Below are 18,809 nucleotides of genomic sequence, written 5' to 3'. Positions count from 1 at the left end.
ATCCACCATCTACAAGGCACAAGTCAGGAGTGTGATGGAATACTCCCCACTTGCCTGATGTGTGCAGCTCCAACTCAAGCTTGACACCATCCAGAACAAAGCAACCTGATTGATTAGCACCACATCTACAAACATTCAATCCCTCCACCACCAGCGCTCAGTAACATCAGTGTGTACTATCTACAAGATGCACTGAAGAAATTCACCAAAGATCCTTAGGCAGCACCTTCCAAATCCACGACCACTTCCACCGAGAAGAACAAGGGCAGCAGGTACTTGGGAACACCACCACCTGCAAGTTCCCCTCCAAGCCACTTACCACCCTGACATGGAAACATATACCGCCATTCCTTCACAGTCGGGTCAAAGTCCTGGATTTTTCTCCACCAGATTGCGGGTCAACCCACAGCAGGTGGCCTGCAATGATTCAAGAAAGCTCACTACCACCTTCTCAAGGGCATATAGATATGGGCTATCATTGCTGGCCAGCCAGTGAAGCCCAATTCCCATAAATGAATATAAAAATGGTAAGACATGTTGGAAGGTAAAGTTAGGGTGATCAAAGGTGTCCCAGTTCCCACATTTGTCCAGGAGCTTAGGTCATTTCTTGGGCTGGTAAATTAATATGGAAAGTTAACATATAGTCTGACATCCATCCTGACATCTTTGCATCAACTGCTAAAAAAGGGTCAGCCTTGGAAATGGTCTCACATACAAGCCCCAGCTTTTAATTAAGTAAAGACAACAGCGGTCATCTTCTACGATGTTAGCATATTATGATCCCAAGAAAGATCCAGGATTGACATGTGCTGCTTCCTTGCACAACATTGGGGTGATATTAGATCACAGGTAGTCTAATGGAGAGGAATGCCCAATAGAGTGTGCATCCAGGAGCTAAATATGTCCAAATAGAGAAAAAAGGACCGGGGGTCCTATTGGGAGTCAGAAAGTTCCACCAATATCTTTATGGATGAAAATTTATGATAATTGCAAACCCCTACTTGGTCTGCTTAAAGAGGACTAAGCAATAGAGTCATAGAGATGTACAGCATGGAAACTGACCCTTCGGTCCAAATACTACTCATAAGATTCAGATCACATTCAACAGTTGGCTCTAATATTAAGTGATTATAATTAAAAGTTAGAAATCCATCAGGGAGGCCAAGAAGCAAATGCAGATACATCGAGCTGCCTCCTATTAGTAGATACACTACCAGTGGTTATCCCCATTGGAAAAATATGTAATATTAAATTTTATGGACATGCTCCCAGTCCAACTATTAACAATATCAGACATTAGACACAGAAGTGTCCCATCCTTTCCAAAGTGAAACAACCAGTATTAATAAGGGAAACCAAAGGACCATCACAATGAGAATCAAAACCTTTTTGAACTCGAACAGACCAGCTCAATGTAGGGGGAGACATATTGTTTTGGGGAGCAAATATTGGCTAAACTCCATCAGGGGTGTCTATGAAGATCGAGTTGTTGAACTGTACAGCATGGAACAGACGTTTTGGTCCAACTCGTGCATGTCAACCAGATATCCAAACCTAATCTAGTCCCATTTGCCAGCATTTGGCCTCTATTCCTCTAAACCATCCTTCCAAATGTTGTAATTGTACCAGCCTCCACCACATTCTCTGGCAGCTCATTCCATTCACACACTACCCTCTGCGTGAAAAAGTTGCCCCTTAAGTCCCTTTTAAATCTTTCCCCTCTCTACCTAAATCTATGCCATCTCGTTATGGTCTCCCTAACCCCAGTGAAAATACCTTGTCTATCTACCTTTCCATGCCCCTCATGATTTTATAGACATCTATATGGTCACCCCTCAGTCTCTGACACTCCAGGGAAAATAACCACAGACTACTCAGTTTTTCCCTATCGCTCAAATCCTCCAACCCTGATGACAACCTATTAAATCTTTCCTGCATCCTTTCAAGTTTAATAACATCCTTCTGACAGCAGGGAGAACTGAACTGAATGTAATATATCAAAAGTGGCCTAACCTATGTCCTGTACAGCCACAATATGATCTCCCAATTCTTACACTCAATGCACTGACCAACAAAGGCAAGCATATCTTTGTTCCTTCTTCATTCTCCTGTCTAACTAAGACTCCACTTTCAAGGAACCATGAATCTGCACTCCAAGGTCTCTTTGTTTGGCAATACACCCCATTACCATTAAGTGGTATAAGTCCTGACCTGATATGCTCTACCAAAATGTAGCACCTCCCATTTATCTAGATTAAACTCCAGCTGCCACTCCTCAGTCCATCTGATCAAGGTGCTCTGAGGTAACATTCTTTGCTGTCCACTACACCACCAATTTGGTGTCATATGCAAGCTTACTAACCAGACGTTGGCGAGGTGTTATGTCTGGTGGCTAGGTATGCACACAAACATAGCCACGTCAGTGGGGCAGTGCCCAATGCCAGCAAATCTTTGTCTTGCGAGCAATACAGCGTTAAGTAGCATAGATAGTAAATAATAGGTGCGCATCGGCAAAAGCAAAAAAACACATTGGTAATTTTCAAAAGCATGCTACTAAGTTTAAAGAGTGTAGAACGATTAGGAAATAGGAAATTTAGATGTGCATGTAGGAGCTCACAATGAGATAAGAAGAGTCCAGCGACAGTATGTTCCTGTTAGGGTGACTGGCAAGGCTGGTAGGTGCAGGAAATGCTGGATGACAAGAGAAATTGAAGTTTTGGTTAAGTAAAAGGAAACACATGTCAGGGATAAAATGGAGAGATCGAGTGAATTCTTAGAAGAGTATAAAGGCAGTAGGAGTAGACTTAAGTGGTCATCAGGAAGACAAAAAGGGGACATGAGATAGTTTTGGCAAATAAGGTTAAGGAAAATCCAAAAGGATTTTATAAATATATTAAGGACAAAAGAGTAATGAGGGAGAGAACAGGACCCCTCAAAGCTCAGCAAGGCAGCCTGTGTGTGGAACTGCTGGAGATGGGGGAAATTGCATCAATGTTTACTGTGGAGAAGGACATGAAAGGTATAGAATGTGGGGAAATAGATGATGACATCTTGAAACACGTGCAAATTACAGAGGAGGAGGTGCTGGATGTCGTAAAATGCATAAAGGTGGATAAATTCCAAGGACTTGATCAGGTATAACCTAGAACTCTGTAGGAAGCTAAGGACGTGATTGCTGGGCCCCTTGCTGAGATATTGGTATCATCAATAGTCACAGATAAGGTGCTAGAAGACTGGAAGTTGGCTAACATGGTGCCATTATTTAAGAAAGATGGTAAGGAAAAGCCAGGGAACCATAGACTGGTGAGCCTGACATCGGTGGTGGATAAGTTATTGGCGGGAATCCTGAGGGACAGGATTTACATGTATTTAGATAGGTAAAAACAATGACTGCAGATGCTGGAAATCAGATTCTGGATTAGAGTGGTGCTGGAAAAGCACAGCAGTTCAGGCAGCATCCGAGGAGCAGGAAACAGGCTATATTCCTGATGAAGGGCGTTTGCCTGAAACGTCGATTTTCTTGCTCCTCGGATGCTGCCTGAACTGCTGTGCTTTTCCAGCACCACTCTAATCCAGAATGTATTTAGATAGGCAAGGACTGATCAGGGATAGGCAACATGGCTTTGTGCGGGGGAAATCATGTCTCCCTGACTTGAGTCTTTTGAAGAAATAACAACGAGGATTGATGAGGGCAGAGTGGTGGATGTGATCTATATTGACTTCTGTAAGGCGTTCAATAAGGTTCCTCATGGTAGATTGGATTACCAAGGTTAGATCACATGGAATACAGAGAGAAATAACCATTTGAGTACAGAACTGGTTCAAAAGTAGAAGACAGAGGATGGTGATGGAGGGTTGTTTTTCACACTGAAGGCCTGTGACCAATGGTGTGCCACAAGGATCGGTGCGGGATCCCCTGCTTTTCGTCATTTATATTAATTATTTGGATGTGAACATATGGTTAGTAAGTTTGCAGATGACACCAAAATTGGAGTTGTAGTGAACAGCGAAGAAGCTTACCTCTAAGTACAATGGGATCTTGATCAGATGGGCCAATGGGCTGAGGAGTGGCAGATGGAGTTTAATTCAGGTAAGTGTGAGGTGCTGCATTTGGAAAGTCAAATCAGGGCAGGACTTATACACTTTATTGTAAGGTTCTGGGGAGTATTGCTGAACAAAGAGACCTTGGAGGTACAGATTCATAGTTCCTTGAAAATGGAGTTGGAGGTAGACAGGATAGAGAAGAAGGTGCTTGGCATGCTTTCTTTTATTAGTCAGAACATTGCCTCGAGGAGTTGGGAGGTCATGTTGTAGCTGTACAGGACATTGGTTAGGCCACTTTTGGAACATGCATACAATTCTGGTCTCCTTCCTATTGGAGGATGTTGTGAAACTTGAAAGGGTTCAGAAAAGATTTACAAGGATGTTGCCAGGGTTGGAGGGTTTGAATGAAAGGGGAGGCTGAGTAGGCTGTGGCTATTTTCCCTGCAGCATCAGAGTCTGAGGAGGGACTTTACAGAGGTTTGTAAAATCATGAGGAGCATGGATAGGGTCAATAAAGGTCTTTTCCTTGGGGTGGTCAAGTACTAAACTAGAGGGCATCGGTTTAGGTGAGTTGGAAAAGATTTAAAAGGAACCTTAGGGGCAACTTTTCAATGAAAAGGGAGGTGCATGTATGGAATGAGCTACCAAAGGAATTGGTGGAGACTGGTACAATTACAACATTTAAAAGGCATCTAGATGGATATATGAATAGGAAGGATTTAGAGGAATATAGGCTAAGTGCTGCCAGATTGGGCTAGAATAATTTAGGATATCTGGCGGGTATAGACAAGTTTGACAAAAACGTCTGTTTCCGTGCTGTATATGTCAATGACTATGACTCTGCTCCACCAATCAATCATAGCTGGTTTGTTTCTCAACAGCATTCTCCTGCCTTCTTCCCATAACCGTTCCTGCCCTCATTAATCAAGAACATAGGGATTCAGGATGGCTCAGTAATTAGCACTGCTGCCTTACAGTCAGGGACTCTGGTTTGATTCCAGTCTCAGGTGACTGTCTGTGTGAAGTTTGCACATTCTCCCTGTGTCTGCTAGGGTTTCTTCCGGGTTCTCTGGTTTCCTCCCACAATCCAAAGCTGTACAGGTTAGGTGAATTGGCCATGCTAAATTGCCCGTAGTGTTCAGTGCTAAGTAAGTTAGATGCATTAGTGAGAGGTAAATGTAAAGTAATAGGGGAATGGCTCTGGGTGGGACACTGGTAGGGTTTCCATTCTATGATTCTATGAACCTATCTATATCAAAACACTCGATGACTTGGCTTTCACAGCCTTCTACAGCAATGAGTTCCATGCTTTCACTATCCTCTGGTTCATCTCAGTTCTAAAGGGTCGTCCCTTAATTCTGAAGCTGTTCCCTTGGGCCCCAGTAACTGCTACCAGTGCAGGCATCTTCTTCTTTATCCATTCTATTCAGGCCTCTCAGTGTTTTGTAAATTTTAATCAGATCTCCCTTCATGCTTCTAAACTCCGAGTACAAACCCAAAGTCCTAAATGATTGCTTACATGACAATCTCTTCATACCCAGAATCATTTTTGTAAATCTCCTCTGTACCTCCACAACCAGCACATCCTTCCTTAGATATGGGGCTCAAAAATGCTCATAATATTCCAAATGAGGACTCACCAGAGCTTTACACAGCCTCAGCATTACATTTCAGCTCTCTTGAAATGAATGCCAACAGTGCAGTTGCCTTTTTAAATGTCAACTGAACTTGATTGTTAAGAGAATCCTGAACGAGGATTACTAAGTCTTTTTGTGCTTGGATACAATGCATTATCCTCTGCCATTTCTGCCACCTACCAACACACCTCACCACCACAGATATATTTCCTTCCCCACCCCATCTGCATTCCACAGAGACCATTCCCTCCGTGACTCCCTCATTAGGTCCACAACCCCACCAACTCACCCTCCATTCCTAGCACCTTCCCTTGCCACTGCAAGAGGTGTAAACCTGTGTCCACACCTCCCCCTCATGTACATCCAAGCCCCAAAGGGTCCTTCCACATCTGGCAGAGATTCTCCTGCACATCTAACCGCCTCATCTACTGTGTTCATTGCTTTTCTTGTCACCTCCTCTACACTGGAGAAACAGGAGGCCAACTTGCGGAACGTTTCAGGAACATCTCTGGAACACAAGCACCAAACAACCCCACCGCCCTGTGGCCGACCACTTCAACTCCCCCTCACACGCTACAGAAGACATGCAAGTTCTGGGCCTCCTCCACCCCCATATCCAAGCGACCCAATGCCTGGAGGAGGAACGCCTCATCTTCCACCTTGGAATCCTCCAACCACATAGCATCAACGTCAATTTCACCAGTTTCCTCATCTCCCCTTCACCCACCTCATCCCAGATCCAACCCTCCAATGAGGTACAGTGGCTCAGTAGTTAGCACTGCTGCCTCACAATGCCAGGACCCGGGTTCAATTCCAGCCTCAGGTGACTGTGTGGAGTTTGCACATTCCCCGTGTCCGCGTGGGTTTCCTCCGGGTGCTCCGGTTTCCTCCCAAAGTCCAAAGATGTGCAGGTCAGGTGAATTGGCCATGCTAAATTTCCCATTGTGTGAGGTGCATTAGTCAGAGGGAGGTGGGTCTGGGTGGGTTACTCTCGAAGGTGCAGTGTGGACTTGTTGGGCCAAAGGGCCTCTTTCCACACTGTAGGCAATCTAATCTAATCTAGGCACCACCTTCTTGAACTGTCCTACTTGACCAACCTCCTTCCCACCTATCCACTCAACCCTCCCCTCTGATCTATCACCATCTACCTATCGCCTTCCCAGCTACCTTCCCCTAAGACCCACCTCCACCCTATTTATCTCTCAGCCCCCACATCCCCTCTTTCCTGATGAAGGGCTTTTGCCCGAAACATCGATTCTCCTGCTCCTCAGATGCTGCTTGACCTGCTGTGCTTTTCCAGCGTCTTACTCTCCGACTCTTTGTGCTTCAGTTTTCCAAAAACTTTCCCCATTTAGAGAACAGTCCACATGTTTATTTAGGAGAAAGTGAGGACTGCAGATGCTGGAGACCAGAGTTGAAAAATGTGGTGCTGGAAAAGCGCAGTAGGCAAGGCAGCATCCGAGGAGCAGGAGAATCGACGTTTCGGGCATAAGCCCTTCTTCAGGAATGAGGCTGGTGTGCCAAGCGGGCTGAGATAAAAGGTGGGTGGGGGGGGGGGGGGGGGGGGGGGAATTTGGGGGAGGGGCGCTGGGAATACGATAGGTGGAAGGAGGTGAGGGTGAGGGTGATAGGCCGGAGAGGGGGTGGGGGCGGAGAGGTCGGGAAGAAGATTGCAGGTCAAGAGGGCGGTGCTGAATTTGGGGGTTGGGACTGAGATAAGGTGGGAGGAGGGGAAATGAGGAAGCTGGAGAAATCTACATTCATCCGTGTGGTTGGAGGGTTCCTAGGCAGAAGATGAGGTGCTCTCCTCCGGACGTTGTGTGGCCAGGGTCTGGCGATGGAGGAGGCCAAGGACCTGCATGTCCTTGACGGAGTGGGAGGGGGAGTTATAGTGTTCAGCCATGGGGTGGTTGGGTTGGTTGGTGCGGGTGTCCCAGGCGTGTTCCCTGAAACGTTCCACAAGTTGACGGCTTGTCTCCCCAATGTAGAGGAGACCAGATCGGGTGCAGCGGATACAATAAATGGTTTGTGTGGAGGTGCAGGTGAATTTGCGACGGATATGGAAGAATCCATTGGAGCCTTGGAGGGAGGTGAGGGGGGAGGTGTGGGCGCAAGTTTTGCACTTCTTGCGGTTGCAGGGGAAGGCGCCGGGAGTGGAGGTTGGGTTGGTGGGGGTTGTGGACCTGACGAGGGAGTCGAGGAGGGAGTGGTCTCTCCGGAACGCTGATAGGGGTGGGGTGGGAAATATATCCCTGGTGGTGGGGTCTGTTTGGAGGTGGCGGAAATGATGGAGGATGATACGATGTATCCGGAGATTGGTGGGGTGGTAGGTGAGGACCAGTGGGGTTCTGTGAACCCCGCCCCTCCAATCGCCACCAGGACAGAACCCCACTGGTCCTCACCTTCCACCCCACCAACCTCCGGATACATCGTATCATCTCCATCATTTCCGCCACCTCCAAACAGACCCCACCACCAGGATATATTTCCCTCCTCACCCCTATCAGCGTTCCGGAGAAACCACTCCCTCCGCGACTCCCTCGTCAGGTCCACACCCCCCACCTACTCAACCTCCACTCCCGGCATCTTTTCCTGCAAACGCAAGAAGTGCAAAACTTGCGCCCACACCTCCCCCCTCATCTCCCTCCAAGGCTCCAATGGATCCTACCATATCCGTCGCAAATTCACCTGCACCTCCACACACATCATTTACTGTATCCGCTGCACCCGATGTGGTCTCCTCTACATTGGGGAGACAGGCCACCTACTTGCGGAACGTTTCATGGAACACCTCTGGGACACCCGCACCAACCAACCCAACCGCCCCGTGGCTGAACACTTTAGCTCCCCCTCCCACTCCGTCAAGGACATGCAGGTCCTTGGCCTCCTCCATCACCAGACCCTGGCCACACGACGCCTGGAGGAAGAGCGCTTCATCTTCCGCCTAGGAACTCTCCAACCACACCGGATGTAGATTTCACCAACTTCCTCATTTCCCCTCCCCGCACCTTATCTCAGTCCCAACCCCCGAATTCAGCACCGCCCTCTTGACCTGCAATCTTCTTCCCGACCTCTCCGCCCCCACCCCCTCTCCGGCCTATCACCCTCACCTCCTTCCATCTATCGTATTCCCAGCCCCTCCCCCAAATCTACCCCCCCCCCCACCTTTTATCTCAGCCCACTTGGCACACTAGCCTCACATCTTTATTTATCCCACCAAAGTGTAGAACCTCACACTTGCCCACATTGATCTGATTTAATTTATTGTTGTCACATGTAATGAAAGACTGTGAAAAGTTTTGCTTTTACATGCACACGACATGGATGCTGGTGAGAAATAAGCTCTACTGTTGTTTGATGATAAAAAAAATGTAACCAGGAGATCAGAACCTCATCAGTTGAGGACTAACTCCAAGCTGGCTGTCCACAAAGCCAGTGTACTATGGGGAAAAGTTCCCTTGATTGGGAGACATTGCCTTTCTTTTCTTTGTTTTTGTGGTTTCGTTTTATATGCGGTATAAGCAGATCATAACATACAAGGACATATAGATCATAGGGTGACTGAACACAGTGAAGCATACAAAGTGATAGCACAAAGGAAGTGTACAAAGTTGAGATCAACTATTGGTTTGAAATTTGAGAGATCCATCAGCAGTCCAATAACAGGGGGGAAGGAGCTCTTCTTGAGCCTGTTGAGGTGTGTGCTTAAGCTTTTGTATCTTCTGCCTGATGAAATAGGTTGGAAGAAATTATAACCAGGGGATAGTTTCTTACAGCCCTGGTCAGAGCAATTGCCATACCAAGACAAAATACTTTTTATTGTGCAACTGTAAAAGTTGTGAGGATCATTATGGACATGCCAAATTTCCTACGCCTGCTGAGGAAGAAGAGGCATTGTGCCTTCTTGACCAATCACATCTACTTGGGTGATCCAGAATAGCTTGTTAGTTATCATTACTCACAGGAACTTGATGTTATCCACACTCTCCACTTCAGCTCCATTGATGTAAACAGGGACATGTCCTCCTCCCTTTCTTCTGCAGTCAATGATCAGCTCTTTTGTTTTGCTGACATTGGGGAGAGATTGTTATCTTTGCACCATGACACCAAGCATTCTACCTCGTTCCTGTACTGTTTCGTCATTGTTTAATATCCGGCCTACAATGATGATGTCATCAGCGAACGTGTATATGGCATTCTGACGAAATTTGGCCACACAATCACAAGTGCACAGGGAGTGCAGTAGGGGGCTGAGTACACTTCCTTGCAGGGTGCCGGTGTTGGGGATTATTGTGGAGGAGGTGCTGTTGTCTATCAGAAAGCTGAAGATCCAGTTACAGAGGGTAGATTAGAGACCTAGGTCTCAGAGTTTGGAAAGGATTATAGTGTTGAAGTCATAAGTAGAAGCCTGATGTAGACATCCTTATTATCCAGATGTTCCAGGGATGAGTCAAGGCCAGAGAAGTGGCATCTGCTGTGGACTTGTTATGCCGGTAGGAAAATTGCAAGAGATTAAGGCAGGCTGAGAGGCTAAAGTATGAGCCTCTCAAAGCACTTCATAATTGTGGAGGTCCATGTCACCGGGCAGAAGTCATTGAAGCATGTTGTATGTGCTTTTGATTGCCATTGTATTCCATCTGTCACTTCTTTATCCACTTTCCTTGCTTTTGCAGCCTCCCCAGCTCTTGAACATTATCTGTCTCTTAACCTATTTTTGTGTCATCTGCAAACTTAGCAACAATTCCCTCAGTTCCTTCATCCAGATCGTGAATGTATAATGCCAAAACTGTGGTTCCAACACTGCCCCTGTGGAACTCCACTATTCACTGGCTGCCATCCTGAAAAAGATCCTTTTTATCCTGACTGTCTGACTTTTACCAGTCAGCTAACCTCTGTCCATACCAATGCCTTGTCCCTCACACTATAGGCTATTATTTAGCAGCCTCCTGTGCAGCATCTTGTCAAACTCGTTCTGGAACTCCAAATAGATCACATCAACTGGCTCTCCTTTGTCTAATCTGGTCATTATATCCTCAAAGAATATTAATAGATTTGTCAAGCATGACCTCCCTTTAAAGAAGTCATGCTGACTCAGTCTCTTAAAGAGATGCACTTCCAAGTACTCTGCAATCTCATCCTTAATACTCTAAAATCTTCACAATGACAGAATTCAGGCTAATCAGCCAATAATTTCCCAGCTTCTGCTTCTCTCCCTTTTAAAACAGGGATGTTATATTTGTCATTTTCCAAAGCTCTAGGACCCTCCCTGACTCAAGTGATTCCTGACATTATCAATATCCCCATAATTTCAGACCCCTGGGTGTAGTCCATCTGGCCCAGGTGATTTATTCACCTTCAGAACTTTTCAGCTTCCCAAGTACCTTCTCCTTAAAGATGGGTGACTACATTTACCTCTGCCTGTGACTCTCCTGAAGACATTATGTATGCTGCTGATGTCTTCTACCATGAAGACTAATGCAAAGTACTTATTCAGTTCTTCCATTTTTTCTTTGTTCTCCATTACTACTTCTCTCCCCATTTTTTTGTGATCCAATCTACTCTTGCCTTTCTCTTCCCTGTTATATCTAAAAGTTTTCTTGTAATCATCTTTTATATTATTAGCTGGCTTACTCTAAGGTTTCATCTTCTCACAGCACCCCCGCCCCAATTACTTTTTTAACCATCCTCTGCTGATTTTTGAATGCTTCCTAGTCTTCTGGTTTCCCACTAACATTTACCACATTGTATGTTTTTTTTGCTTTCATGTTGTCCTGACTCCCCTCATCAGCCATTGTTTCCTCATCCTCCATGGAAAAACTTCACAGAAGCCAGTATCCCGTCACCAAGTCATCCATTATTAATATGTGGAAAATCCTTGATCCTGATCCAGTTCTCTATGAGCCAGCTCTCTGAGTGTGACAATGTCTTATAATCCTGTTTTTATTCATCAGCCAGGGTTCCCTAATTGGACCAAATTAACAGCCCCAATCAAAGAACTCATATTCTGTGTGGTCTATTTGCTTGACCTCATTACCATCACTACCTCCCTCCCCCTCTGAGCCTGAGGACATAGGCCACTTTTTATTTGTATCACCTCCTGGGGTGCTTTAGCACTGGGTCAGATTCCTCTGACGCTGCCTTGAATATGGTGGCATAAGCTTCTCCAAAAGATTATATGGGTGACATTCCATGCATTCCTTTGCTTGGGATCTGCTACCAATCTGATTTTCCCAATCCAACCACATATTGAAGTCCCCGTAGTTAGGTGAATTTAAATACAATGATTAAAATAATAAATGGATTAGACTCCTCACAGTGTGGGGACAGACCCTTCAGCCCAACAAGTCCACACTGACCCTCCAACGACTAACCCATCCTCCTCTGATTAATGCACCTAACAACTATGGACAATTTAGCATGGCCAATTCACCTGACCTGCACATCTTTGGAATGTGGTAGGAGTAGCAGAGGAAACACACACAGAGAAAATGTGCAAACTCCACACAGTCACCCAAGGCTGGAATTGAACCTGAGGACCTTGGTGCTGTGAGGCAGCAGTACTAACCACTGAATCACCGTGCCACCCAGAAAACTAATCTCATTAATGGTGACCATGATCAGAACCACTCAGATTATTGTAACAATTGGTGAACCAATGCTTTTCAGGTAAGGTCTGATCTCCTACCTAGTTTGTTCTAGATGTGATTCTAATGCACAGTAACATAGTTGACTCTTAAATTACAGTGAAATAGGCTAGAATGTCACTCAGTTGAAGAGGAATTAGGAATGGTCTGGGTTCGCCATCAATGCCCACCTTCCATCAAAGAATAAAACAACTGCATAAAGTATATTTTGAAAATATGCAATCTGTTGCGCCAGGTTCATCAATTTCGGATGAACTGCACATTGGGCAGAAACTCTCGGCCACAAAGACTACTTTTGAAAGTAACAATTTCATTCATGCACACTTTGGCCCAGAATTAATCAAATGAATTAAAGAATGAGCAGTCCAATTTCCTTCAAATGAAATTACTGGAATTATAGTGTGCAATGGATTAAGATTTAGTATTTTAATTCTCTTGAACCCACAACCTGAATTAATACTTGAATTACTTCCACTGCAAATCTGAATTTAACGTGCTTATTGTTCCAGTTAACCCTGACTTTGATCAGGGGGAATAATCAAACTAATATTCTTGTTTTAATACTATCAGTTCTGACATAAATAAAGACTACCTCCTGTTTACCATTGCTTTATTGAAAGAACTAAGGTGTGGTAGTTCTATTCCCTGCTCTAAGGACAGCTACCAAATAAACATTGGTTTTCCGTCAGCTGCTGACAAGTTCCACAGACTGGTCAATAGCACCAACATGTCCTTCAATAAATGTGGTGGAGTGTTATCAGTTACCAACTTTTGCAGATAGGCACGATTATTGTAATTTTCTAATGTTGTTTGGCTCTGTGGCTTTTCCTTCAGAATTCCAAAACGGTTTACTATGAATTCTGCAAATGTTGCATGATTGTCAGGGCAGTACCCAAAGTTTCTCAGATTGTTCATTATCTCTGCATTTCGAGCATTCATCTCATCACATCGCCCAAATATTTCTGCAACCTGGAGGAAATAAATGCAGACTTCCATGAGACATTCATTTTATATGTTGAATCTTTTATATATATTGGGGTGTATGAGATGTTTACATTTCCCTGAAAGGATTTGTGAGAAATTAGTTTTTAATTACTTTCTGGAAAATGAACCAATAGTAAATGACTGCTCAGGAAATACAGACATACAATTATTATAGGATTAAATAATTAGAGCACTGACAGATTATATTGCTGGTGAATAGAACACTGGATTGTATTGCCACCCTGGGGCCAGGGTAGAGGATATGTGGAAACAAGTGCAGGACATTCTGCAGAAGTTAGAACAGCTACAGGTTATAGTTCATCTGGAATACCTGAATTCACCTGGAATACTGTGAAATGTATTGTAAAAATACTGAATACAATTTTGGCTCCTTGTCTAAGGAAAGAAGTACCTGCATTAGAAGCAATCCAGAAAAGATTGCTTATGGGTATGGAGAGGTTTCCTTTTGAGAAGAGGACATACTGTTCACTAAGTTGTCTTTTTGTAGTTGACTTTATCATGTAAAATCACCCTGATGGTAACTGTACTCTGTGGATAAAATGTAAAACCTTCCCTACTGGCATGTCTGTTGGTAGGGATCCACATGGAAGAAGGACCTTTGGGATGGTATGAAGATTCAGTGGTTAGCACTGCTGCCTCAGTGCCAGGGACCTGAGTTCAATTCCAGCCTCAGATGACCGTGTGGAGTTTACACATTCTTCCCTTATGTGCGTGGGTTTCCTCTGGGTGCTCCAGTTTCCTCCCACAATCCAACAATGTGCAGATTAGGTGGATTGGCCATGCCAAATTGCCCAAAGCATCCAGGGATGTGTAGGTTAGGTGGATTAGCCATGGGAAATGCAGGGTTACAGTAGTAAGAGTAGGGGTTGAATCTGGATGTGATGCTCTTTGGAGAGTCGGTGTGGACTCATTGGGCTGAATGCCACACTGTAAGGATTCTATGACATTAGCCCAATTACATTAGTGTAGAGAGGTATAAAACTACAGCTATTAGAAAACAATATGAGAGTGCTGCTTAGGGAAGGAAATCTGCTATCTGGACTATATCTGATTCCAAACCCACAGCAATGTGGTTGACTCCTTGCTGACCTCTCAAAATCATTAAAGAAATTCGGTTGGAGTGTTTCAAGCAGATGACTCGTCACTAACCGCTTAAGAGCAAGTAGGATAGGTGATAAGTGTTAGCCCACTACCAGTGGTACCCACAAAAAAATTGCAGAGGATAAAGAACTAGAAACACAATTTTAAGTTATTTGGTAAAAAAAATCAGAGTCAACACAGGTAAAAGCTATCTTGTATGGTTTGTGATTCAGATATGCTAGAAAATGTGTTCAAATAGATTCAAATGTAGCTTTCAAAGAGGGATTCAATAATTATTTTAGAAGGTTTGCATATTTGGGAGGTCATGTCTAAAATTAAATGTGATTTTTTTTCTCTTGGCAAGAATGGTCTAAATGGGTCAAATTGCCTCCTCCTATGATTTCATCATTTGATGACAATATGTAGCAACCTCAAGATATGAAGGGAATGAAAACAAATGAAATACTCTCAAGAATCATTACCATTGAAATGTCAAAAACTAGGCAGCCATGACCTTAAAATCAACGTGAGAAAGGTCAGATAATCTTGGGTTGAGGGATAAAAATTAGGAAAGGTAACAAACAGGATTGTTTTGAGATTAGCTTAGTTTTCCTACAGTGTGGAAACAGGCCCTTCGGCCCAACCAGTCCACACCAACCCTCCAAAGAGCAACCCACCCAGACCCATTTCTCTCTGACTAATGCACCTAAGGCAATTTAACATGTCCAATTCACATCTTTGGATTGTGGGAGGAAACCAGAGCACCCCCAGGAAACCCTTGCAAACACGAGGAGAATGTGCAAACTCCACACAGACAGTCACCTGAGGCTGGAATTGAACCTGGTACCCTAGCACTGTGAGGCAGCAGTGCTCACCATTGTGCCATCATGCCGCCCCTGATTTTGGAAAATCAGGAATTTACAGTGACCTGACAATGAGAAAAATTGTCAGGTAATTGCTTTCCACAAAATGTAGGAGTATGAGATCTGATCAATTGTCAACATTTCAGACTACTTTCACATCATCAGTAAAGTGAGGGCATCATCGATAGTGCTAACATTCCTCAGCCATAACACCCAAGCTATGTTGAGTTCATAGCATGAGATACGACAAGAGTCCAATCATGGATTAAAAAGAGCTGAGATCAAAGTGACTGATTTTAACAGCAAAGCAATTTTTAACATAATATGAAACAATGAGGGAAAAAGGAGCAAAGTAGGAGCTCATGGTGCAGGAAATAACTTATCAGTACAGATACAAGATTGGTTGACTGGCAGAGAGCAGACAGGATGCATAAATGGGTTTAAATAAATAAAGGAACATAAAAGGACATGGGAAAAAATGTTGTGAAGCGAACATCAGAGTTTTCATCAAATACAGATAGGTTGAAGGTGTAGTCAAAAATCTGGGAGATGGGAGTTTAATGTGGGAAATGTCAAATTGCTCAGTTTTTATTGGTTCTTCCTGACAAAGACTATTACTTACACAGAGAACGACTGCAGAATTCTGAGACGCTGAGGAATATAAATGTTCTATTGCATGAATCACAAAAATTAGTTGGTGATAAAGCAAGAAATTGAGAATGCTGGTGGAATGCTATTCTAATGTTTCCGTTATACAGGGCATTAAAAAAAAAGTGTGACACTACATCTCAAATAATTGTGCACAATTCTGCTCTCCCTATTTCAGAAGCATGTACATACACTGGCAGTTGTTCAAAGGAGTTTTACTAGATTGACACCTGAAATGAGCAGGTTGCCCTTATGGAGAAAAATTGGGTTTCTTTCCAATGAAGTTTAAAAGAGGTACTTAACTGAGGTACCAGAGATTCTGAATGATTTTGACAAGGTGGATGTGGAAAGCATGTTTCCTTTTGTAGATGAGTCCAAAACTAGGAGGAAACCAATTAACAATTAGGGGTTGTCCTATTTGGACAGTGGTGAAAAGAGTGTTTTTTCTCTAGGAGGGTTGTGTAACTTGGAACTTTATTCCCTCCAGTTAAGAAAGGTAATTTAATATTTAATATCTTTAAGGCAGAGGTAGACAGATTCTTGTGAAGCAAGGAAATCAAAGCTTATCAGGGTAGATAGGACTACTGATCAGCCATGATTTTCCTGAATGATAGGCCAAGCACAAGTAGTTGAATGTTTTTCTTCTGTTCCTAATGCATGTGTGCCTGCTCAAGCCTTAATAAAACTTCAAGTCAATGAAAATTATGTGGAAAATTCGTCATGCGTCGGAGTCATACCCAGTATGAAATAAGTTGATTACATGGTGAGTGGATAACCACATCTCTGGAAATCACTTCAGGAGTTCGTCAGGTGACTGACCTCGGCCTAACCACCTTCAGCTGTGTCATCAATGACTTCCCTTCACCGTGAAATCAGAAGTGGGGATGATTACAGATGGTAAATGATCTTCAGCATGATTCATGTCTCCTATTATACTGAAGCAATTTAGCTTCATATTCAGCTTGATCTTATAAGTAATGTTCAGGCCAAACATACACGAAGCAATGATCATCTCCAACAGGAGAGCATCTAACTAACTCTTCATGGTATAACCCCTGCTGAATGCCTGGGCTTACCACTGACCAGAAGTAGAGCTGGACAAATCATATAAATAGCAGGGCTTCAGGATGCAGCCTGAAGCTGGGAATTCCACAGCAAGTAACTCAACTCCTTAAATGCTCAAGCTTGTCCATTTTCTACAGGATACTCGGCAGGTGTTTGACAGAAATTTGTTTGGATGAGTGCAGTCAAATTAAAGCAGTCCACTTTATGGGTAACCCAACAATTATCTTAAACAGTGACATTGTCTGCCACGAGTGCATAGTGATAAAAGTGTATGATATATATAAAATCCATTATTGAAACTCATCAAGATTCCTTCAACAACATTTTCCACATCCATGAGCTTTATCACCAGAAGGCTACGGACAGCAGAAACACTGTCATCTGAAAGTTCCAGGCATGCCATGCGTTATCTTGAGTTGAAGCTACATGACCATTCCTTGTTGTGCTGGAATTCATTTCTTATCAGCATACTTACATCACAAGTATACATCGATGTACTTACATCACATGGACTGCAACTTGTAAAAATGCTGTTTAGTACTGTTATAAATCAGAGGTTGACCGCTCTCCACTACTCCCCCACCCCCCGCCGCCACCTGACAACTGAAACCGAAACACAGACAGGAACATTTCACCATATAATCTGTTAAAAGGAGTATGAAAAGTGGGGTAACCTGTTTCTCAGCAACTTCTATTGGTTACATAAAACAAGTCCCTGACACCCACTTTGTAATCGATGAGTAACAATTTACTTATCTAACTCTAACAGTGAACAAACCAACACAACTAATAACAAACCGAATAAATCCCTTCGAACTACTAACTATTCCAGAATAATGCAATGTTCTAACGACAATGATGTTTCAATAAATATAACTATCACTTATATAATAATAGAATTTAGTCTCTCGAAATTATAGTCAGTCTTCCGGACCTTTCTGCGTCATTTCTGCTGAACCTTCTGTCAGGAACGAATTCTCTGTAGGTTTTGCTGTCAAGACGATTAGCTAAGAATGTTGCACTACCTTTATTAATTAAATGGCGTTTTCTCTACAAGCTGAGAGCTGTTATCTCTTAGCAGATGGCAAATGGCTCTCATCGTTTTCCCAAATGCCACCATCATTTATACCCTTGATGACCTAATATTTTTGCAATTGGATTGGTCCTATGTTGTCAAAACTAACAGACTCTCATTTAATAGATTTTATATCTTATATTTTCCTCAGTTTAGAATTTTTATTCCTGGTCCATCCTTATCCTTTTGCCAAAACAATCTTAAATCAAATTGAGTTTTGATCACTAACTCCAAGATCCATTCTTACTGAAACACCTTCCACTTGCACATGCTCATTTACCAAATTTAGGTTCAGAACTACCCTTTCCCTTGTTGGGTTTTATACGCACTTTAAGAGAAAGAATCCACTGGATGCAGTTTAAGAACTTTGCACACTCGCTACCTTGCATTCTAAAATTCTCTCTATTAATTTTTCCATAGTTAAAATACATTTGCTATTCTGATAAGCTTCTGAAATGTGATTACATACTTGGTAGCTAAGTGCCTGATTTAAATTGATTGGTTAAATTTTAAAAAACACTGTTGTCCTGATAAAAAAACTGCGATTTGGCTTTTTGATACAAAATATTTCAATTTAGGTGCTATGTGTACCAGCAAACCCACAGGCATCCTTTTTGAATCTCTAAGCATAGAAAAAAAATCATTCTTTAAAGGGACCATGCAAAGTTTTCCTCACTTTACACTTTTACACCCACCAACTTCGCAAAACCCCCTTTTCAAGGGTAAAGATGAGCAACCCAAATGAAAT

General features: G+C 43.3%; 1 protein-coding gene across 8 annotated transcripts in view; it reads right to left on the bottom strand.

Annotated features, from left to right (window-relative positions):
• LOC140480880 (uncharacterized) overlaps positions 1-18,809 on the bottom strand; it is a 284,964-nt gene that overhangs the window by 146,556 nt on the left and 119,599 nt on the right. For 2 of the 8 annotated variants that reach the window (XM_072576426.1, XM_072576427.1), the window contains one exon: positions 12,976-13,294. The exons of the other annotated variants lie outside the window; for them this stretch is intronic. In XM_072576426.1, coding sequence (XP_072432527.1) covers positions 12,986-13,294 — 309 coding nt within the window. In that variant the 3' untranslated portion in view covers positions 12,976-12,985. Of the gene's footprint in view, positions 1-12,975; positions 13,295-18,809 lie in introns of those variants that run through there. 8 annotated transcript variants of the gene reach the window in all.

Source organism: Chiloscyllium punctatum, chromosome 8, assembly GCF_047496795.1.
Source record: "Chiloscyllium punctatum isolate Juve2018m chromosome 8, sChiPun1.3, whole genome shotgun sequence".
NCBI classification, from domain to species: Eukaryota; Metazoa; Chordata; class Chondrichthyes; order Orectolobiformes; family Hemiscylliidae; genus Chiloscyllium; species Chiloscyllium punctatum.
Note: the sequence above shows the minus strand (reverse complement) of the source record. Positions and strands in the feature narration are given on the sequence as shown.